General features: G+C 41.4%; 2 protein-coding genes across 6 annotated transcripts; both read left to right on the forward strand.

The window, feature by feature from the left end:
* Positions 1-2,071: 2,071 nt before the first annotated feature.
* LOC137099974 (uncharacterized) lies at positions 2,072-7,821 on the forward strand. Of its 5 annotated transcripts, none has more exons than XM_067477481.1 (10): positions 2,072-2,173; positions 2,909-3,184; positions 4,538-4,882; positions 5,063-5,164; positions 5,826-5,879; positions 6,293-6,331; positions 6,429-6,497; positions 6,947-7,003; positions 7,139-7,257; positions 7,345-7,821. In XM_067477481.1, the coding sequence occupies exons 1-9, from the start codon at positions 2,113-2,115 to the stop codon at positions 7,216-7,218; spliced, it is 1,083 nt and encodes a 360-aa protein (XP_067333582.1). In that variant the 5' UTR covers positions 2,072-2,112; the 3' UTR covers positions 7,219-7,257; positions 7,345-7,821. The 5 variants fall into 5 exon arrangements, with proteins under 5 accessions (XP_067333582.1, XP_067333592.1, XP_067333602.1 ...); XM_067477491.1 differs by having other exon boundaries at positions 5,066-5,164; XM_067477501.1 differs by lacking the exon at positions 5,826-5,879.
* A 5,581-nt stretch (positions 7,822-13,402) lies between these two features.
* On the forward strand, positions 13,403-18,152 carry LOC137102199 (NLR family CARD domain-containing protein 3-like). The gene is made up of 7 exons (XM_067481439.1): positions 13,403-13,542; positions 14,221-14,331; positions 14,637-14,715; positions 14,905-14,995; positions 15,364-17,156; positions 17,319-17,425; positions 17,524-18,152. The coding sequence occupies exons 1-7, from the start codon at positions 13,403-13,405 to the stop codon at positions 17,762-17,764; spliced, it is 2,562 nt and encodes an 853-aa protein (XP_067337540.1). The 3' UTR covers positions 17,765-18,152.
* Positions 18,153-24,421: the final 6,269 nt, after the last annotated feature.

A 24,421-nucleotide genomic window follows, 5' to 3' on the forward strand; every position in this document is an offset into this window, starting at 1 on the left:
CCTGCTGATAGTGGACACAGTGCATAAATACGTCTTCTACCACATCTATCACATATAGTCACAGTCCTGTTGCATGTTCATCTTATGTGTCCAAATATCATCAGTCAGGACGTCTACTGCTACCTTCCTTTGGATGCTGTAATAAGGTCTATATCTTGGCTCTCTGTGTTTCATTTCTGCACCATTTCTAACTTAGTTCTAAATTTGACTATACTTTTAACGTCAACTATTTAGTCCCACATTCACTTCTCTTTTCTCGGTCATTTCTTTTGCACACTGTAGCTGTCCTCTGGTTCACCTGCTCTACATCTGTATTACTGCCATTGTGCAATGCATTAAAAAAACATCCAAAAAAATCTCACACTTTCAAGTGTTTCTTTAATTTTGGTAGGACCCAAAGGAGGTGACAGCAAAGGGAAGGTGTTATAGTAAATCAAGGTTTATTTAAATTAAAATCAAACAACAGAAAATCCCTCCATGAATAGGGCGGGAAAAACACACGTAGTCAGCAGGATCTGTGAGTGGTCACCGGAGGAGCCATAGTGAACAGTGGTTTTCATGCACCCTGAAAAAGAAAACAGAGTCCAGTCTCAAGTGTCAATAACCAAGTTGTACGAAGGGGCCAACAGGTCTCAGTGATTGGAGACTTTAAGTGATAGTCACAAAGCTTGTGTAATGGGAGCTTATAAAAGACACCCTCACCCTCACAGAGACGTCTGCATTGAAGGCCTTGCATGGGGTCCTATGGGAAACCAGGGAAGTAAAGGGGGCTTGGATCCCGCAGGGTCCCATTGTAGAGATTATGAAAACCAACTATTATTATGGGAAAAAAGGCACCAAGTGAATTCTTAGAGGAAAAATCAAGAAAAGACACTAAAAGAGGCAGGAGACAATTAGGAAACAGGAGGTAACTACATAAAACAGCAAATAACACATGGTCCTAACATGAGAAGGACACGGTAGATCAGGTGGATCAGTGCTCAAAAGGTGAAGGTAGAGACTCATTTATGTTCTGTTAAACTACCCCGACATGTTTTACTTCCATGAAACAGTATCAGCTAGTACTGAACTGAGGTGGGACAAATAAAAAACAGGGCCAAGGGGGAGGGTCTGCAGTGTGACCCTCATGCTGTGCTGATAAAATGGTGTATTAATGTGGCTAATGGCAGCAGACCAGTTTATGTTGCAGATGAGTTTGATGAGATGAGTCACTGTCATTTCCCCCTCATTGGTTTCTCTTCTGTGTAAATGTTAATCACACCTGTTTTTAGTTTGTCAGTCACTTCCTTCCTGTACTAAAGTCCCTCTCAACATTCAGCTGGTTCATCTTGGTTATTGTCTTTTCCAGAACCTTCTCGTTTGCTTCTGTTCGCCAACTCGTCCTCTGGGATTCTGACACACTCTCTGCTACTGGTGGAGAAAGCAAAGCTTTCTGAAGCAAATATGTTGAAAATGCTTCAGTGTTTTGAAGCGTGTGACTCAGTTAAACATAGCGACATCTGCTGGTCAAATCTTTGGTTCTACATGCAAATGGCCGAAATCAATGGCCAGTTGATCAGAATGAGCTCTTCTGGCCCCAGATCCCCTGATCTGGATCATAGACACACACAACAGAGAATTGTCCATCTCATAAAACAGGACTAACCTAAACAAAGTACTTTGAGTTTAAACTTTTAAAGCATTTTACAACCAGCTCCATTAAATGTTACAGTGTTATTCAGGGTCATAAGTGAGCTGAGTTGTGTCAGCTGCGATTCATCGACTGCATCAATGGAAATATGATCGAGATATTAACCTGAGAGGAACAAACCAATGATGCTGTTGCTTCATGTCTGTTTGATTTAGAGTTTGATGTGTGTGTAATTTCTCTGTGACTGAGTGTGACCACGTTCTGTGTTGTAAAACTAACAAAAAGAGCAAAGAGCAGAGACTGTGTAGTTCTGGTGCAGTGATGTAGCAGAAATATGTTCATGAAGACATGTTGAAGAATTTTCCACAGACAGACTGACACGCTCTCATTTGTCACTGTGGGTTTTACTAGCACAGCCACAGAAAGCTCAGTTCCTGTTCTCAGCTCAGACTGTGCTGAGTGTTTGTTCAGTCGCTGTCAGGATGAAGGTGACTGTCTACAGCTGCTGGTTCTTCCTTGTTCTGGGCTCTAATGCTGCAGCAGGTAACAACAAACTAGTTATTAGTTACTAGTTATTAACTGTGGAAAATCCTCTGTTGTTATTGGTTATGGTTTTTTAACAATGCTTAAGTTGTTATTAGAGCATCATCTACAAAATACAGTTTGTGTGTGTGTGCTTGCTACTTAAAGTACACACACACACACACACACACACACACACTAAAGGGCTGTTTCAGGGTTAAGTCTTTACCTCTTTAATTTATCTCGACGAGTCTCCTCACTTCATCCAGAGACTGAGCGGTTTGGTGTAAAGAGCCAAAGACAAAGCACAGGCCACGCTGATAGAAGTACGTGTGTGTGTGTGTGTGTGTGTGTGTGTGTGTGTGTGTGTGTGTGTGTGTGTGTGTCTTTGTCTGTGTGTGTGAGAGAGTGAGTGTGTGTGTGTGTGTTGGTCTTCAGTGACTCTATTATGAGACATTCAAAAATATTTGACTAATTTTAGCTGCAGTGCAGAAGTGAGTATCTGATGAGTCTGCTGATGGTGTCAAAGTGATAAAACTTTCAAGTTCTCAAAGTCCAACTCTGGTGATATTGTGTGTTTCACTGCTTGTTATCATCAAATCCGCTGATGATTTTTGGATTAATTTCTCTGTAAAATGTCCCACAGAACTGACAGACTCAAACTACTTTCTCTAACCGACAGTGAAAAGAACAATTTCACTCGTCTACAGATGCTAAGAACAGATGCTAATTTCCTTTTTTCTTTTTTTTTTAAAGAAATAATCCAGAAAGTATTTGAGGAGAAGCAGCAGATCTCGCTGCCTTGTCCTCCCCCTGTGGACCCTAAAGTGACCTGGAGCAGAGAGACAAATGGACACAAAGTGGACATACTGACGGTTCACGACAGAGACGAAAAACACATCAATGACCCAGACAAACGATTCAGCTCATTAGGAGACAAGTCTCTGTACATTAGCAGAGCTGCAGTGTCAGACAGTGGAACTTATTTCTGTAATAATAAAAAAGCTGTGGAACTGACCGTGATCCCATCAGGTAACATCACACTTCATCACAGTTTCATCTTTGTGGGTTTCTCCTCTTGAATCAACATCATGTCTCTGTCCTTTCCAAGTTTCATGTTTGTAAACCAAGAATAATTAAATTGAAGTAATGTTTGAGTGTTTTTCCTACTCTGTGCTATAGCGACAGTCATAGTCAGAGACATTATGTTTCCAGCTTGTCCATCCATTCATCTGTCGTGTTTATGTGAACTCAATATCACAGTAACACCTGGAAAGAATTTCAATACCTCTGGCACAAACGTCCACTTGGAACCAGAGATGAACTGATTAGAATCAGAGTCTGGGTAGAAATGCATGTAAACTGCAGTTTAAACCAGCCAATCGTACAACTATGATGTAGACGTGGAGCAGAGAAAGTTCTGGAAAGCAACAACAGATCAGACATGTTTCAGCTGAAGACAAGACTTTGACTCTGACAGACGTGAAGCTCGGTGACTCTGGACTGTACTACTGTGATGGAAAACCTGCTGCTTACCTGAATGTGACCAAAGGTGAGACACAAGACTCCAGAGGACAGTGAAAGGAAAGGAAAGGGGTCATTTAGAGGAACTGGTCCTGGCAGTGTGCAGCAAAATGTGCACTTTCTACATGCACACTGGACTTATGCTGACAATGGTTAAAATGGGTACCTACATTTTTGCACTTCCTCTTCCTCTGCTCAAGTGCAGAATGTGCAGAGCGGCGCGTCCGTCAGCTGCCGTCTCTGTGACGTGTTCAAGTGCCCAGACAAAGCTAAGAGGGAAGAAGCAGCAGTCGCTGTTTGACGTCAGCTTGGTCGGTAGAGACTGGGCACAAGGGCAACTACATAACCAGCCTGGTTCTGGTCAGAAGCCTGTAAATCCAGTTTGTTTCCACAGAATCAACATCTTGGTCCATTTGAAGAAACAGGCACCTTAGTCACCTTTTCTCTGCTTCCATATTGGTGTCTGCTTACATGTCTTTCTGTGCTAAAGTGTGTTTTTGTGCCCTGTGTCACACTGAAGGTGAAAAGCCACAACCCACAACCTCAACTGTGTCTGAATCTCTAAAAAGACAAGGAGCAGAAACCCTTTCTTCACCTCCTACTGTGGACAAAACTGATACAGTTACAACACAGAAACGACGCGGCAAACATCAAAATTCAACTGTGAAAGCTCTGTTTACATTACTACATTTTCATCCAACACCTACAGTCAGCAAAGCATTTCTACTTTAACACGGTCAAAGTTTCCTTTCAATGGAGACGGATCATGTTAAAGACCAAATTAAACTGTGGACATCTGGAATTTATTTACTGTCCATGTTTAAAATCTTTTAAAACATGATTTATGTTTCCCCCACACAGAACCAACAAAACCAAAACCAACACCATCAACATCAACTACTACTACTACTACTAGTACTAGTACTACAATAGCTACTGCTACAACAACAGCTACTACTAGTACTAGTACTACAATAGCTACTGCTACAACAACAACTACTACTACTACTAGTACTAGTACTACAATAGCTACTGCTACAACAACAACTACTACTAGTACTAGTACTACAATAGCTACTGCTACAACAACAGCTACTACTAGTACTAGTACTACAATAGCTACTGCTACAACAACAGCTACTACTAGTACTAGTACTACAATAGCTACTGCTACAACAACTTCTACCACATCACAACCAAACCCAGGTAAAACTACAGAGATTAAACTGAGTTAACTGTAAAATCATTTCCACCTGCAGAGTTTGTTTCTAAGCTACTGATGCAGAATCTTGCACATCATCACACTCTGCTGTTTACTGTAGAGGCAGCACGTCAGTTGTTTTAAACTTTTACGTTGTTTATCTACAACTAAAAACCTGAAACCAGCAGCTGCTTTGATGGTTGGAGTAACTGTCCCCTTCACTGTCCTCATCATCATCATCATCACCATCGTCTACTTTACTCGGAGACGCAGGTGTAAAAGACGAGGTGAGTAACAGTGGTAGGATTTAAAATCTTACTTACAACATTAATTTGTAGGAACATTTTTTTCTAAAAAAACAAACATAAGATTTTTTTCTACTTTTAAAAAAGTATTTACTTTTGTGCTGTAAGTAACATGTAGATAATCTGCTTAGTGCTTTTACTTGAGTGAAAGATTTGAAGTGGTTCTTGTAGTGAAGACTATCACTGCTCGTTTGGTGTGAACATGCTCTGAACTGACATTTCCTTGTACCATGGACAGTCACTGTGCATGTGCAAGATCTGAGGTGGAGTTTGGACAATATTCCCAATGATCATGACTTTTTAAATGAAGAACCTGAGCTTGGAGGAGGTTATAAGTGCAAAGGGAGATGCAACCTTTTTTTAACCCAGTCCATGATCATTTTTGTTACTTGTGACGATGAAGGAACCTTTTGAAAATAACGGGCTGCAAACTTTAAACTCAGCTGTCGAGCTGTGGTGATATTTGGATCACAGTGTCCCAGGTGTTTGACATGAACTGAAGCTAACACGTTAGCCAGCTGGGCTCCACACGTCTGCCCAATTCCCTGTTAGCACACACAACAATTCAATATACAACTCTGATCATTTTAATGGAGTAAAGCCTTATTGAGCCAGATCTTATGACAAGTTTATTTTTTTGCAGAAAATGAAGAAATATACCACGTTTATGATGATATTCAGGACGGACCTCCAAACGGTGAGAAACGAGAAGTGTTGTCCGTCAGGATCAATACTGATATAAAATGGAATCCTCCACTGTTCTCTGCCCAGAGAATGTGACATCAGACCATGTTGAGTGTAGGAGGATGGAGACGCCATCTCGTGAGGTTGTGCTCTGTCTACCTGTGTCTGCTACTGACCTACTGTGGCAACACTTTTCAGAATCATTAAAGTGAAAACAAAAACTCCAGCAGAAAGGTGGAGGATCCTCACAACAACAAAAACTTCATTGTCAAGTGACGTCAACTTCATATCGTGACAATTACCTCTCTGACCTGCTGCTCTAACTACTTATTCTTCATTTTTTTTAACATATGATGCCATGTTTATAGAGCACGTAGCAAAAAGCTAATTTGCTAATTTTGTGTTTTTCTTTTTCTTGTTTGGCAGCTGTAGGACCAGCCACCTTCAGCATGACACCTTTTTCAGGTACATAACGCTCCTTCACTCACCGCCTCTCTTACATTTAGAGCAGCCAGCAGTTAAAAAGCCTTTTAAAAGTCTTTTTTTCTAAATGTTTTAACAGGTGCATCAGATCAAACTGAACCCACATATTCCACCATCTGTGAATATCCACCAACGGAAATCAAAATGGGTAAAACCTGAATTGATACTAACAGTTTAACAGTTGTTGTGTTTACATGCACAACAAAAAACTACCAGGGTTCAGGATGAGAGGAAACTAAACCTGAGAGGTTGGTGCCGACTTATAATAATGATGATGTTTAAAAAGTTCAAATTTACTCTAACTGCAAAACACAATCACTTCTAGTGATGAAGCTGCAGTACATCACTTTATTCTAATCTCTCCAGACCTTTTTTATTTCTGGTTGTTTGACACTGAGCAGAACCTGAAGGACTGTGCACAGTGTGACAGAGCAGAGGCCGGTGATGTTGATGCTGTAGCTTAAAGTTAAAATCCATGTTTCCACATCACGTGATGATTGACCTGCAGCACATGTGGGGACTGATGTGCATGTGTGTTCTGGTCATTTACTCCTGATTGCACACTGTGTCTAATGTGTGTATTATTTTCAAATACAGCGACAGAGTCTCCGTACTCGTTGATCAGCGGCACTGTGGTCGATGGAAATAATAAAGGTAACTTTACTCATTCTGGCTGATTGAGTGTCACACATGAGACCAAACTGTATCAAGTGCACATTATACTAACATAACTGTGATGAAGCAGCCATATCGCCGACTCTGTGATTACTATTCTTTCTTCTTTCACAGGTCAGACCGAGCTGAACTACAGCACCTATGTTTTACTGGACAAATCCCAAACCCCTGCAAACAACCACGACCATCTTTAGTCACATCTGGATACTGTGCAGCTGTTAAGAAATGAAAATGTGAGACGTGTTAGCAGGAAAAAGCCTTTACCCTGAACTGAACATGTAAATAACTTTTGACGTTGAGTTTCGCTCCTGTTTTTGTAGCATCAACCTCATGATGCACTGAGAGAAACTGCACAGTCACATTCGTCCTCCTCACTGTCTCATGCCTGCTCACTCCCTCCTTTGTTGGAGTTTCCCTCCATCTCTACCTGCCCCGCCCGGCTCCACCCACTCCTGCACCTGCAGCTCATCACTCTCAGTATATAAGACATCCAGACGCTCCCACTCTGTCACAACCTGCAAGTCTCCACCTTTTCAGTTGCTGCTTTTCCTGCCGTCCTTTTAGACTTGTTCTTCTGTTGATGCATTTACCTGCTCCCTCGATCACCTTGTTGGCTCTGCCCCCGTCTTTTGGTGATGTGGTGTTAGATGGTTCTCCTGAAGCATTTGAACTAAACTGTAGCAGCCTCTGCTGGTCAGGTGCTGGTATTACACATGTATGAGTGAAGTGTGATCTTGTTATTTTCATGAGAAACAATGTGAAAATCAGTGCAACATGTTTCCCTGAATGTACCTGTTGTATAGAAATGTTTTATTAAATAGTTTTAAAACATTTAGTCACTTCTCTGTAAAGCTGATTGTAAGTGATGAGATCTGTAGAGATTTTGTGGCTGTTTGCACAATTCAAATAAAATGCAGATGGCCCTGATATGTGCATTAGGAGCAATAATGTTTTACATTTTGGTAGCAGTTTTCATATTTATTAATAAAGATCAGTGCAAATTTTCAGTTGCTCATCACTGTTTCCTGTGTTGTGCTACGCTTAAGTTTATTGAAACTAATTTGTGTAACTGCCATTAAAGCTATAGATTTTAAACATGGACGGTAAATACATTCCAGATGTCCACAGTTTGGTCTTTAACATGATCCGTCTCCATTGAAAGGAAACTTTGACCGTGTTAAAGTAGAAATGCTTTGCTGACTGTAGGTGTTGGATGAAAATGTTTTGATGTTGAGTTTCCTCTTACTCTTTGACTTCTTGTTATTGCCATGTTTTCTGTGTCGTTTCTGTGTTGTAACTGTATCAGTTTTGTCCACAGTAGGAGGTGAAGAAAAGGTTTCTGCTCTTTGTCTTTTTAGAGATTCAGACACAGTTGAGGTTGTGGGTTGTGGCTTTTCACCTTCAGTGTGACACAGGGCACAAAAACACACTTTAGCACAGAAAGACATGTAAGCAGACACCAATATGGAAGCAGAGAAAAGGTGACTAAGGTGCCTGTTTCTTCAAATGGACCAAGATGTTGATTCTGTGGAAACAAACTGGATTTACAGGCTTCTGACCAGAACCAGGCTGGTTATGTAGTTGCCCTTGTGCCCAGTCTCTACCAACCAAGCTGACGTCAAACAGCGACTGCTGCTTCTTCCCTCTTAGCTTTGTCTGGGCACTTGAACACGTCACAGAGACGGCAGCTGACGGACGCGCCGCTCTGCACATTCTGCACTTGAGCAGAGGAAGAGGAAGTGCAAAAATGTAGGTACCCATTTTAACCATTGTCAGCATAAGTCCAGTGTGCATGTAGAAAGTGCACATTTTGCTGCACACTGCCAGGACCAGTTCCTCTAAATGACCCCTTTCCTTTCCTTTCACTGTCCTCTGGAGTCTTGTGTCTCACCTTTGGTCACATTCAGGTAAGCAGCAGGTTTTCCATCACAGTAGTACAGTCCAGAGTCACCGAGCTTCACGTCTGTCAGAGTCAAAGTCTTGTCTTCAGCTGAAACATGTCTGATCTGTTGTTGCTTTCCAGAACTTTCTCTGCTCCACGTCTACATCATAGTTGTACGATTGGCTGGTTTAAACTGCAGTTTACATGCATTTCTACCCAGACTCTGATTCTAATCAGTTCATCTATGGTTCCAAGTGGACGTTTGTGCCAGAGGTATTGAAATTCTTTCCAGGTGTTACTGTGATATTGAGTTCACATAAACACGACAGATGAATGGATGGACAAGCTGGAAACATAATGTCTCTGACTATGACTGTCGCTATAGCACAGAGTAGGAAAAACACTCAAACATTACTTCAATGTAATTATCCTTGGTTTACAAACATGAAACTTGGAAAGGACAGAGACATGATGTTGATTCAAGAGGAGAAACCCACAAAGATGAAACTGTGATGAAGTGTGATGTTACCTGATGGGATCACGGTCAGTTCCACAGCTTTTTTATTATTACAGAAATAAGTTCCACTGTCTGACACTGCAGCTCTGCTAATGTACAGAGACTTGTCTCCTAATGAGCTGAATCGTTTGTCTGGGTCATTGATGTGTTTTTCATCTCTGTCGTGAGCCGTCAGTATGTCCTCTTTGTGTCCATTTGTCTCTCTGCTCCAGGTCACTTTAGCGTCCACAGGCCGAGGACAAGGCAGCGAGATCTGCTGCTTCTCCTCAAATACTTTCTGGATTATTTCTTTTAAAAAAAAAGAAAAAAGGAAATTAGCATCTGTTCTTAGCATCTGTAGACGAGTGAAATTGTTCTTTTCACTGTCGGTTAGAGAAAGTAGTTTGAGTCTGTCAGTTCTGTGGGACATTTTACAGAGAAAACCTCTTAATCCAAAAATCATCAGCAGATTTGATGATAACAAGCAGTGAAACACACAATATCACCAGAGTTGGACTTTGAGAACTTGAAAGTTTTATCACTTTGACACCATCAGCAGACTCCTCAGATACTCGCTTCTGCACTGCAGCTAAAATTAGTCAAATATTTTTGAATGTCTCATAATAGAGTCACTGAAGACCAACACACACACACACACTCACTCTCTCACACACACAGACAAAGACACACACACACACACACACACACACACACACACACACACACACGTACTTCTATCAGCGTGGCCTGTGCTTTGTCTTTGGCTCTTTACACCAAACCGTTCAGTCTCTGGATGAAGTGAGGAGACTCGTCGAGATAAATTAAAGAGGTAAAGACTTAACCCTGAAACAGCCCTTTAGTGTGTGTGTGTGTGTGTGTGTGTGTGTGTACTTTAAGTAGCAAGCACACACACACAAACTGTATTTTGTAGATGATGCTCTAATAACAACTTAAGCATTGTTAAAAAACATAACCAATAACAACAGAGGATTTTCCACAGTTAATAACTAGTAACTAATAACTAGTTTGTTGTTACCTGCTGCAGCATTAGAGCCCAGAACAAGGAAGAACCAGCAGCTGTAGACAGTCACCTTCATCCTGACAGCGACTGAACAAACACTCAGCACAGTCTGAGCTGAGAACAGGAACTGAGCTTTCTGTGGCTGTGCTAGTAAAACCCACAGTGACAAATGAGAGCGTATCAGTCTGTCTGTGGAAAATTCTTCAGTACAGACACTGCTACACCAGTAGGAGGCAGCAATTCACAAAAAGGTGCTGAGTTGATGATGTGACCAAGGTCACGTATAATAGATGTTCAAAGTAACTATGAGTGTTTTTTTAAGCGATGGGTTTTTGCTGGTTTTAACAGATAATTGTTGAAGTAGCTACGACTCAAACATTCAAAGTTGCAGGAAATGTCACATTCGTTGGGTGGGAACAGTGGGAGCGATCTGATGTTGATCCTCACACATTTCCTTGCCTCCGTTTTTTTTCACTTCTGCCTTAATTCTTCCTGCGTATTTGTATCAATATTTCACATCCACACTGTCGGACAGAGCTGACAGACTTCAGTTTCACATGTCTGGTTTAATGTGAGCCTGACTCCTCATTAATCAGCTGCATCTTAACCATCAGGAATCAAACCTTGACCTATCAGCACTTTGTCTACCACACTGTTAACCTGACAGCGTATCTGTGGGAAATGCAGATGCTGCAGTAACACAGTAATAACACAGTAACACAGTAATAACACAGTAACACAGTAATAACACAGTAACACAGTAATAACACAGTAACACAGTAATAACACAGTAACACAGTATATTTAGACTGACAGTTTCAGCACACATTCAGCAACCACATAGCAACAGCAGTGTCGCTTTCTTTGTGGAAACATGATCTATAATCGCCAGCAGAAACTTCACGTGCAGCACTTTAAAAGCTTGTGAAAGCATTGTGGTGTAGTCGATGAATCGCAGCTGACACGACTCAGCTCACTTATGACCCTGAATAACACTGTAACATTTAATGGAGCTGGTTGTAAAATGCTTTAAAAGTTTAAACTCAAAGTACCAAAAAGCTCTCAGTGATGCCAGAACAGCATATTATTCATCATTAATAGAAGAAAACAAGAACAACCCCCGGTTTCTGTTCAGCACTGTAGCCAGGCTGACTAAGAGCCATAGTTCTGTTGAGCCTAGTTTTCCCTTAACTCTGAGCAGCAATGACTTCATGACTTTCTTTATGAATAAAATTGTAGCTATTAGAGAACGAATTCACCAGATCCTCCCCCCAAATATTACAGATAGATCTTCATGTACAGCAGTGCTAGAATCATGGATAAGGCCCCAATCCCTGTTAGACTGCTTTTTACCCATAGATCTCTCTGAGCTAACTTCAATTATTACCTCATCTAAACCAACAACTTGTCTGCTAGACCCTATTCCAACTAAGCTGCTCAAGGAAGCTTTACCCTTAATAGATACGTTCATATTAGATATCATCAATCTATCTTTAGAAACAGGTTACGTACCACAGGCCTATAAGGTAGCTGTAATTAAACCATTACTTAAAAAACCCTGTCTTGACCCAGGTGTTTTAGCCAATTACAGACCAATATCTAATCTCCCCTTTATTTCTAAAATAATTGAAAAAGTAGTCGCAAAACAATTATGTGATCACCTTCATAGGAATAATTTGTATGAAGACTTTCAGTCAGGATTTAGAGTTCATCATAGTACAGAAACAGCACTGGTAAAAGTCACCAACCATCTTCTCATGGCCTCAGATAATGGACTCATCTCTATACTTGTTCTGTTAGATCTTAGTGCTGCATTTGATACCATTGATCATAACATTTTATTACAGAGACTGGAACATGAAATTGGAATTACAGGAACTGCACTAGGTTGGTTTAAATCTTATCTATCTGATAGATTTCAATTTGTTCATGTTAATGATGAATCCTCCATGCACACAAAGGTTAGCTATGGAGTTCCACAAGGCTCTGTGTTAGGACCAATACTTTTTACTTTATATATGTCTCCTTTAGGCAACATTATTAGAAAACACTCCATAAATTTCCACTGTTATGCTGATGATACCCAGCTATATTTATCTATGGAACCAGATGAAAATAATCAGTTAATAAAGCTTCAAGCCTACAAGACATAAAGGCCTGGATGTCCCACAATTTTTTACTTTTAAACTCAGACAAAACTGAAGTCATAGTATTTGGGCTCAAAAATCTCAGAGACATGATGTCCAACCATATTGTTACCCTAGATGGCATAAGTCTGGCCTCCAGTACTACTGCAAGGAACCTTGGAGTTATTTTTGATCAGGATCTGTCCTTTAACTCACATATAAAACAAATCTCTAGAACAGCCTTCTTCCACCTACGGAACATTGCCAAAATTAGGAGCATCCTGTCTCAGAGTGATGCCGAAAAACTGGTCCACGCATTTGTTACTTCTAGGTTGGACTACTGTAATTCCCTACTTTCAGGATGCCCCAGTAACTAAAGAGCCTGCAATCAATCCAAAATGCTGCAGCAAGAGTGCTGACTGGAACTAGCAAGAGAGATCATATTTCACCTTCACTAGCTTCTCTCCATTGACTTCCCATTAAATCTAGAATAGAATTTAAAACCCTGCTTCTTACATATAAAGCTCTGAATGGTCAGACTCCATCATATATAGAAGACCTCATAGCACCATATCATCCCAGTAGACCACTTCGCTCTCAGAATGCAGGCCTACTTGTGGTTCCCAGAATTTCCAAAGGTAGAATGGGAGGTAGAGCCTTTAGCTATCAAGCTCCTCTCTTGTGGAACCAGCTCCCAGTTCAGATTCGGGAAGCAGACATCCTCTCTACTTTTAAGTCTCAGCTTAAAACCTTCCTCTTTAATAAAGCATATAGTTAGTTATAGTTATGCTGCTATAGGCTTAGACTGGCTTAGACCACCCCCCCCAATGCACTGAGTTCCTTTTCAGTCCTGATGGTTGGTGCCCAGACAGGAGCCTCTATTGGTCTTTTCCTCCCCACCTCATTACCAATAGAATTTCCTGCCAAAAACAGCTACGAGCCCACAGCTAAACTGTCTGAGCCACCTCCATTTCAGAGATTGAGCAGGAAATGGTCAATGTATCACAGACAGCAGCTGAGGGAAATCCACTTGCTGTGTGAGTACAACTATCAAATCCAGGAGGAAAAAGACATTTGAGAAGGAGAAAAGGCCGTTTGAGTGTGATAATATGATAAAGGTACATGCAACTCTTCTATTTGTGCTCACACGCTTCACATTTTCAAAGTTGGAAATATGGGCTTGTGAAAAGCTAAAAGCTGCTGGTTTTTATCTTTCACCTTGGGTTTTAGTGCCTCTAGTTTTGCTGCTTGGCTTTTTTCCTACATATCCTATAACTAACAGAGCAAGTACTTTGTACTTTCTGTCTGAGACAGAGACATGATCAGCAATGAATCGCAGCAGAGAAAGGACAGAGGCTGATTTCTGTTTTTTAACGTTCAAGTTTGATTCATTTAGGGAACAATTAAATCCATGGAGATGTTATACTTGGGATCGGCACCAAAGTGGCCCTGGTTGGATGAGCAAGGCCTCACCTAGTGGGGTGGGATTCAAACCCACGGCCTTCTGCATCATAACCCACTGCTCCACCACTGAGCCATTAGGCCCCCATTTAACTAAGTCAAGTGTCGGCAACAGACCACAAAACAGGAAAACTACATATTAGATGATTAGAATTCATTTGGTTTCAGCTTCAACCTAATTTTCATTTGTCTCTTGTTTGTTTGGATCAGGATGAAGAAGCAAAGACCAGACTCTGCTGAACCCAGCTGGGTCTCTATGAAGAGTGACTGGCCTAAAGGTCAAATTATTAACTTTAAAGATAAACAAGCTGCTGACGGAAGGTAAGAATTTCAAACTGAATCCTGACATTCAGAAGTTCATGCAACTGACCTGTAAAGCAAACAAGACCTTTTTGTCCTTCAACTACCACCTTCAGGCTTAAAAGACAAGAAACATCTTTTAATCTGTGCAGGATATACAGGTTTACACCCTGTCCACATTCAGCCACTGTACTGCCACTTTTACTCAGTGTTTCCCATTTGTCCTGAAATGAAGGTGTCCACCAGGTGTCCACATGAAGACTTACTTTTTACTCACTTTGTTTATGAGTCATTACATTTCCTTAAAGTGTCTCTTTCCTCCCCAGAGTTGAGCAGCAGAGCTCAGAGGTTCACAGTGATCAGTTTGCCCAGCAGCATCAACCAGACCTGGACTCCATATTTATGGTCTGTACATGTCCAATCACAGTTTGACTATGAACTACATAAAACCCAAACTGAATGTCCAACAACCATTCAGGTCCTAACAGAGTCCATGCTGCTGTGTTCAGACCAGCAGGTCTTCTGACTGACAGATGAATCACATGTTGTCTTCTACCAGTTTAAATGAAATGTTCACTTCTCATTCTGTTCCAGCTGCTGGAGGACAACATTGTCACTTTTGTCAAGAACCAACTGAAGGAGATCAAGAGGGTCCTGAGACCAGATTACTCAGAATGCTCAGAGAGTCAGAGGGAGGATGAGGAGGATGAAGAGCAGAGGAGGAGCAGCAGAGAGTCATTTGTGAAGATCACAGTGAACTTCCTGAGGAGAATGAAGCAGGAGGAGCTGGCTGACTGTCTGCAGAGCAGTAAGAGGATTTGAACAGATTTAACATGATGGAAAGAGGAAATGGAAACAGCAGGAGAGAGGTTTCCATTTCCAAACCCTGCTGTAAATATACTGCACACATCTGTATCAGATCAGAGGCTGTTTGTCCTCGACTGATGATAAAACTGATGGAGGAAGAAAAACTCTACAGACACTTAAATGTTTATATTCTCTGATTTTCTGAAGGATCCACTCACTGATTTCATTTCTTCTTTGTTCATTCAGGATTCAATGCTGTAGTGTGTGGACGTAAACTCAAGTCTAACCTGAAGAAGAAGTTCCAGTGTGTGTTTGAGGGCATCGCTAAAGCAGGAAACCCAACCCTTCTGAATCAGATCTACACAGAGCTCTACATCACAGAGGGAGGGACTGGAGAGGTCAATGATGAACATGAGGTCAGACAGATTGAAACAGCATCCAGGAAACCAGACAGACCAGAAACAACCATCAGACAAGAAGACATCTTTAAAGCCTCACCTGGAAGAGATGAACCAATCAGAAGAGTGATGACAAAGGGAGTGGCTGGCATTGGGAAAACAGTCTTAACACAGAAGTTCACTCTGGACTGGGCTGAAGACAAAGCCAACCAGGACATACAGTTCACATTTCCATTGACTTTCAGAGAGCTGAATGTGCTGAAAGAGAAAAAGTTCAGCTTGGTGGAACTTGTTCATCACTTCTTTCCTGAAACCAAAGAAGCAGGAATCAGCAGGTTTGAAGAGTTCCAGGTTGTCTTCATCTTTGACGGTCTGGATGAGTGTCGACTTCCTCTGGACTTCCACAACAATGAGATCCTGACTGATGTTACAGAGTCCACCTCAGTGGATGTGCTGCTGACAAACCTCATCAGGGGGAACCTGCTTCCCTCTGCTCGCCTCTGGATAACCACACGACCTGCAGCAGCCAATCAGATCCCTCCTGAGTGTGTTGACATGGTGACAGAAGTCAGAGGGTTCACTGACCCACAGAAGGAGGAGTACTTCAGGAAGAGATTCAGAGATGAGGAGCAGGCCAGCAGAATCATCTCCCACATCAAGACATCACGAAGCCTCCACATCATGTGCCACATCCCAGTCTTCTGCTGGATCACTGCTACAGTTCTGGAGGATGTGTTGAAAACCAGAGAGGTAGGGGAGCTGCCCAAGACCCTGACTGAAATGTACATCCACTTCCTGGTGGTTCAGTCCAAACTGAAGAACATCAAGTATGATGGAGGAGCTGAGACAGATCCACATTGGAATAAAAAGAGCAGGAAGATGATTAAAAATCTGGGAAAACTGGCTTTTGAGCAACTGCAGAAAGGAAACCTGATCTTCTATGAATCAGACCTGACAGAGTGTGGCATCGATATCAGAGCAGCCTCAGTGTACTCAGGAGTGTTCACACAGATCTTTAAAGAGGAGAGAGGACTGTACCAGGACAAGGTGTTCTGCTTCGTCCATCTGAGTGTTCAGGAGTTTCTGGCTGCTCTTCATGTCCATCTGACATTTATCAACTCTGGAGTCAATCTGCTGTCAGAACAACAATCAACATCTTTTTGGTCTAAACTGTTTAGACCTGATCTAAAACGTCTCTACCAGACTGCTGTGGACAAGGCCTTAAAGAGTCCAAATGGACACCTGGACATGTTCCTCCGCTTCCTCCTCGGTCTTTCCCTGCAGACCAATCAGAATCTCCTACGAGGCCTGCTGACCCAGACAGGAAGTAGATCACAGACCAATCAGCAAACAGTCCAGTACATCAAGGAGAAGATCAGTAAGAATCTGTCTGCAGAGAAAAGCATCAACCTGTTCCACTGTCTGAATGAACTGAATGATGGTTCTCTAGTGGAGAAGATCCAACAGTCCCTGAGATCAGGACGTCTCTCCACAGATAAACTGTCTCCTGCTCAGTGGTCAGCTCTGGTCTTCATCTTACTGTCATCAGAAAAAGATCTGGACGTGTTTGACCTGAAGAAATACTCTGCTTCAGAGGAGGCTCTTCTGAGGCTGCTGCCAGTGGTCAAAGCCTCCAACAAAGCTCTGTATGTGCACATAGACTATTTCAGATTAAGTGGATTGTTGTTGGCATGACAGAAAACTAATGTTTGTAACTGGTTTCTCTGGTTTTACTGGATTATTTTTAGCTGTAACCTCTCAGAGAGAAGCTGTGAAGCTCTGTCCTCAGTTCTCAGCTCCCAGTCCTCTAGTCTGAGAGAACTGGACCTGAGTAACAATGACCTGCAGGATTCAGGAGTGAAGCTGCTGTGTGCTGGACTGAACCAACACCACAGACTGGAAACTCTGAGGTAAGTTTAAAGCTACTTTTTTTTTAAATTTACCCATTAAATCGTTTTAGTGTTTCTTGATCTGAACTTTGTTTTAACTGACTAAAAATCTACTTCAGACTGAGTGGCTGTAACCTCTCAGAGAAAAGCTGTGAAGCTCTGTCCTCAGTTCTCAGCTCCCAGTCCTCTAGTCTGAGAGAACTGGACCTGAGTAACAATGACCTGAAGGATTCAGAAGTGAAGCTGTTGTCTGCTGGACTGAAGCAACATCACTGCAGACTGGTGTTGGAGTTTGTTATATTTTCTATTATATTCTATATTATATTCTTTGTGTTGTTATCATTATGTGAAGAGTGGTAGGTCACAGGACTCACATGGTCAACTTGGTGTGATGTATGTATTCTACGCTACATTCTTTCTTAATTTAGTTTACCCTTGGGACAGAGCAGGAGGTGCATCCTGTTCTGTAAATCTTCTAGTTTAGGACCTGTAGAGCAGGACATACATCATGTGTCCACATTCCTTCTTGGGTGAGAATATCTGGTTGTTCAGTAACCAGATGGTTTGACCTAAAGAGAAGTATTGTATACATGAAATGTCCAATCATGTAAAGGCATACCCTTCTCTGTTCTGTCCTGTTTACAATAAAAAGAGCTTGCAAGGGGATACTCTTTGGAGTGGCTGTGTTCGGGTGAGTGCAACTGTCACTGAGACCCGCCGGCTCCCCTTGCAGCAAGTAAAAGACAAAGTCGACTTCTGTGTTTATTTCACTGTTGTAGAACTGTACTTCCTGGTGTAATCAGCGCTGTTGTGGTTATTAGAACCCAACATTATTTGGTCCTTCGAGCCGGATTCCAAGAGACGACAGTCATCGAGGAAGGAGAACGACGCACCGAAGTCTGTCGACAGCCGGACGTCTAGGAACGCCCGTTAAAAGACCCAGGACGTGAATTCGTGGCTGGGCCGGTGTTTTTACTAGTCCAATCCTCCCTCGTTGAGTGTCGGCCAACGGAATCCCGGAAGACAGTTCCAGTGAAATTACACGGTGAGTGATCAGTGTGACTGTTGAAAACTATAAATTAGGTTAATCTCCGCCTAAAGAGAGAGGAATTGAAAAATAAAATAAAAAAGGTTAATGTCTGCCGAAAGAGAGAGGAATTGAAAAATAAAATAAAAAAGGTTAATCTCTGCCGAAAGAGAGAGGAATTGAAAAATAAAATAAAAAAGGTTAATCTCTGCCGAAAGAGAGAGGAATTGAAAAATAAAATAAAAATAGGTTAATCTCCGCCTAAAGAGAGAGGAAGTGAAAAATAGAACCTAAAATAAAATAGGTTTAAATAGTCGAAGAAAAAAAATAAAAAAATAAAGCGCGCATAGAGTGTGAATGAAATGCATATGTGAATGTGTGTGTGACTGCCACTTGTGTGGACCTCACCTCAGAAGGAAACCTAACGGTGTCAACAGGATTCTTGAGGTTGATGGTAAACACAAAGAAGTGGATTTGGAATAGGTCCGGATAAGGCGCTTTGCCTGAACGGACGAAAGGTTGTCATAATGGGGAACGGAAAAAGTAAGCCTGCCTATGAGGGGGATGCAAAATATATGGATAAATTCAAACCAGGCAGCACTAGTTATTTACCACGATGGGGTAAGAAACATCAGTTTAATGGTAAATTAATTGTTGCAAATTGTCAAACTTTAGTAGAAAAGCTAAAAATTGAAATATGCACTGCACGCGCGAAAGATAAAGACCGGTTGGAGAAAGAATTAAATTGTGCACAGCTGTGGTTAAACGAGGGCCAGGAAGAGGAAGTGCATGGGGAGGAGCAAATAGAGATCAGAAAGATGAAGGTTGTTGGAACTGTGGTAATTTTGGACACATTGCGCGAGACTGTAGATACAGACGGCGAACTATAAACTATCGACCGCCCTCACACAACCCAAATAATCCATTCTACAAATCTTCAGAATGACTAGAAACGGGAAAATGTCTAAACAAAACTGAAGAGATGATAGATCTAGCAGAAGTTTTACTAAACCGACATGTAGGTAAACAGAGCCCGAATAGATTGTTGAGTGTCCAAGGTAAAGATGTAACCTTTTTGTGTGATTCTGGAGCAGATAAGACAGTGTTGAGAGAATCAGTACCGGGACTTAAAGCTTCCAATCAGATTATATATGTTAAATCAGCTAATGGACTAGTAAATCAACATCACATATCCAAACCAATATGGTTCAAAGATCAAAACACTGGAGAGTCAATTCAAGCTTCTGTTGTCATTTGTCCAGACTGTCCTGTTAATCTCTTAGGGAGAGATCTTCTTTCCAAGTTAAAAATCTCTATAGTCCCCACAACGTTAGGCATGATTGCCTTAGGGAAAGGAGAAGCAGTAGACACATTAGCAATGCAAGGGACAGGTATATGTAGATGACATTTTAATCGCCTCTGACACTCCAGGAAACAATAAACTCACTTCAATAGCACTGTTTAAACATCTAGCTAAAACAGGAAATAAAGCATCTTTGTCAAAACTACAATGGGTAAAACAAAAAGTTAAATTCCTTGGTCATGATCTCTGTGGGGAAGGGCGAAGCATAACCTATGACAGGAAACATGCCATCCTCACAGCCCCAAAACCGGAAACAAAACAACACATGATGCAATTCTTAGGATTGTGTAATTATTGCAGACTGTGGATCCCAAATTATGCCCAAAAGACACAGCCAATGCTGGACATGATATATACTAACCCTATGGCAATGACTCAGAAGGTAGTATGGACACCTGAGGGTGAAGAAGCGTTGACAGAATTAAAGCAAGCACTAACTGGAGCTACTGTGCTAAGCTTACCGAATTACAGCAAGCCTTTTGTGCAAACTGTTGATTGCAAAGGCAATTTTATGACCTCCATGCTTGCACAAAATACCGGAGGCAAATTGAAACCTGTAGCTTATTACTCCAAACGTCTTGATCCTGTAGCAAGTGCACTACCTCATTGTGTTAGAGCAGTGTGTGCAGCAGCTCAAGCAGTACACTGCTCATCTGAAGTTGTGTTATTCCATCCATTGACCCTCCTTGTACCACATGCTGTAGACATTTTGCTGACACAAACAAAAATGACTTTCTTATCACCAGCAAGACATTTATCTGTTTTGTCTACTTTGATGTCACAACCTCACATAACTGTTAAAAGATGCAATATCCTGAACTCTTCTTCACTCATTCCTACTGAAGAAGATGGCAACACACATAGCTGTATAGAACTAACTGAAGAACAATGTAAGCCTAGACAAGACTTACAAGACTTCCCTTTGCAGACAGGAGAGACATGGTTTGTTGACGGTTCATGTTCGAAGACAAATACAGGCCAAACTCAGACAGGATTTGCTGTAGTGACAGATAATAACTTTGTGCATGCAGGAAAATTACCATCACATTTGTCAGCTCAAGCAGCTGAAATTATTGCACTTATTGAGGCATGCAAAGCTGCTAGTGGAAAGTGTGTAACTATTTATACTGACAGTCAATACGCCTTTTCCACATTACACTATTTTGCTGCACAGTGGTCACGTAGGGGTATGACAACCTCCACGGGCAAACCAGTGGAACATGCTCCTTTGTTAATAAAGTTACTGGATGCAGTGTTGCTACCAAAAAGAATAGCGGTGTGCAAATGCTCAGCGCACACAAGAAACACAGACCCTGTAACAAAAGGAAATGCTTTTGCAGATAAAATAGCTAAGGAGGCGGCTACAGGACTGCATGGCACATACATACTGACACACATTGACAACAGCACAGTGGAAGAACCAATCTCCACTGATGTTTTGAGAGACATGCAAAAACATTCACCTGACAAAGAGAAACTAATGTGGTTGAAACAAGGGGCTACTATTCATAATGACACCTACTACATTAACAACAAGCCCATCCTTCCTAAAAACCTTTTTAAAACAGCAGCTATTTTGAGCCATGGGCCTTGCCATGTCTCAACAGGAGGGATGATAAGAATGTTAGAGCAGCATTTCCATGCATATGGATTTAATATTTACTCAAAAAACTTTTGTAGAGCCTGTCTCACATGTTGTAAGCACAATGCTCAGGGGAATGATAGACCAAAGAGAGGGAAATTCCCACAAGCAGAACATCCATTTCAGTTTCTGCACATGGATTTTATTGAATTAAATAAATGCAACAACTATAAGTACTGTTTAGTGTTAATTTGTCCATTTTCTAAATGGGTAGAGATATTGCCAAGTAAAAATGCGGATGCATTGACCGTAGCTAAAGCTCTGTGCAAATGTATCATACCTGATCATGGCAAACCACAAAGACTGTACAGTGATAATGGTCCTCACTTTGTGAATGAGGTGGTCAAAAGAATAGCAGAAAATCTTGGAATAGAATTAGAAAACCACTGCTCATACCATCCACAAAGTGCAGGGTTAGTGGAAAGGACAAACGGCACTGTAAAGCTAAGGTTAAGAAAAACCATGGAGCAGACAGGGAGAACGTGGGTTGAATGCATTGATCTTGTTAAATTGTATATGAGAATTATACCAACAGGGAATGGTCTAACTCCATTTGAGATTATTTATGGTCGACCATTTAAATTACCTGTATTTATTGATGATGACAAAAGCTGAGGCAGAACATACTTTAGCAGATTGGATGCTTAAGTTATTAAGAAGTAAAGAAGTCATGAGTGCGAATAATCTGCCAGATAATGTGGTATCCTTGCAGGACAGCCAAATTGAACCTGGAGATCTGGTGCTGATTAAAGTCATCAAAAGGAAGTGCTGGTCCAACCCTCGCTGGGAGGGACCCTACAAAGTCATCCTGTCCACACCAACTGCTGTGAAGATTGAGGAGAGAGCCACCTGGATACATCGTAGCCATTGTAAGAGAGTGACCTCACTGGCCTGCGTCGAGTAGCAGTGGAAGTCGGGCTACAAAGGGTGGGAGGAAACTCCTGGTCTCAAACCGGTGAAGAAATCAGCTGATCTGCGCTCACTAATCATGGCCATGTGGTGGAAACTCATTCTGGCTACATTCCTAGCAGGTACACTCTTAGTATTTTCCCAGCAGGAGCAGAAACAGAGACGATCGAAGAGATGGACACACATACACACAGATGACTGGGACTGGATCAACACTGACTCAAAACATCCATGGGAAGCGATGTTCCAGATGAGTTTAAACACCGATCAGAGGGGGGAAGATTTATTCTCGCATTATTTCCACATGTAGGAGTGGCAAAAAATGCGTTGAGACTAGAAACTGTTGATTACCGATTTCAAGTGTTTGTGAACCAATCTGTTAAAATTGATGAAGGTCAAAACAGGGAAATAGGTGCCTTAAGACTCATGAGCCTTCAGAATAGGATGGTATTGGACCTCCTGACTGCTTCTGAAGGAGGAGTCTGTGTGAAATTAGGAACAGCTTGTTGTACATACATACCTGATGAAGTAAACACAAACATTGTGCATCCTGTTCTGTAAATCTTCTAATTTAGGACCTGTAGAGCAGGACATAAATCCTGTGTCCACATTCCTTCTTGGGTGAGAATATCTGGTTGTTCAGTAACCAGATGGTTTGACCTAAAGAGAAGTAATGTATGCATGAAATGTCCAATCATGTAAAGGCATACCCTTCTCTGTTCTGTCCTGTTTACAATAAAAAGAGCTTGCAAGGGGATACTCTTTGGAGTGGCTGTGTTCGGGTGAGTGCAACTGTCACTGAGACCCGCCGGCTCCCCTTGCAGCAAGTAAAAGACAAAGTCGACTTCTGTGTTTATTTCACTGTTGTAGAACTGTACTTCCTGGTGTAATCAGCGCTGTTGTGGTTATTAGAACCCAACAACTGGAAACTCTCAGGTCAGGATTCAGATTTTTGTAAACAGTCATTTGACAAGTTATCGTGATGAAGAGGTTTGCTGACTCAGCAGATTTTCAGCTGGGTAATGTTTTTGTTCCAACCACAGAAACTTGACTTGTTTATAAAGTAAAGTTGCTCAACTATATTCAGTTGGACTCCAACATGTTTGGTCTGAAGAGAATAATTCCCACAACCAATAAAATATCAATAATTGAAGTGGACACAGATGAACTAATGGAGAGCGTTTACTTCACACTAACTACAAGGCTCCAATGTCATTGTATTATTGCCAGAAATGAAAGGAACAAATGATGGACATTAGTTACTATAACACACATGAGATTCTGCAGATCATAAGCAGGAAAATATGTTTTCACTTGTGTAGCAAACTCCTCTGACCTCTCCAGTATCCTTGCAAAGGCAAAGAGCAGGTCCACAACCTGACTTGGTTCCATGACCCACCTTAATTCTAGTTTCTACAGTTGGCTGTTTAGTTGGTAAAAAAGGTGGAGCATGAATTTGAATGATGACATTTTATAGACTAGATTTAGTTTATGGTTATGTCTCTAGCAAATGAATAAAGTCAATGTCTTGTGTTTGTGTGTGTGTGTGTGTGTGTGTAGCATTTCTTTTCAGTAATAGATCACAGAGGTTGTGTAAAGCTTGTGTGATAGCAACTGTAATATTCTTGTAAAGCCTGTGTGGTAGTGAACAATTGTCTGTGTAATTCTATGTGTTCTGTCAGAAAAAGGAAAACAAGGAAAAAAGGTGAAATAAGGGAAAATAGATACATGTATAGTACTGAGAAGTACCATCCTCAATAAATTAAGAAATGAATCAATAAATAGATACATTTAAATATAGAAATACCTAGATAAGTTCAATTAAATTCAACTTTATTTGTATAGCGCCAATTCACAACAAAGTCATCTCAAGGCACTTTATAGAATAAAGTCAAGATTATAAAGATGTATAAAGAGAACCCAACAATTCCTCCTTGAACAAGCCATAGGCAACAGTGGAGAGGAAAAACTCCATTTAACGGAAGAAACCTCCAGCAAAACCAGGCTCAGGGTGGGCGGCCATCTGCCTCGACCGGTTGGGGTGAGTGGAAAGTGAAGAGAGAAAAGAACAGAGCA

The sequence above is a fragment of the Channa argus genome, chromosome 1 (genome assembly GCF_033026475.1).
Source record: "Channa argus isolate prfri chromosome 1, Channa argus male v1.0, whole genome shotgun sequence".
NCBI classification, from domain to species: Eukaryota; Metazoa; Chordata; class Actinopteri; order Anabantiformes; family Channidae; genus Channa; species Channa argus.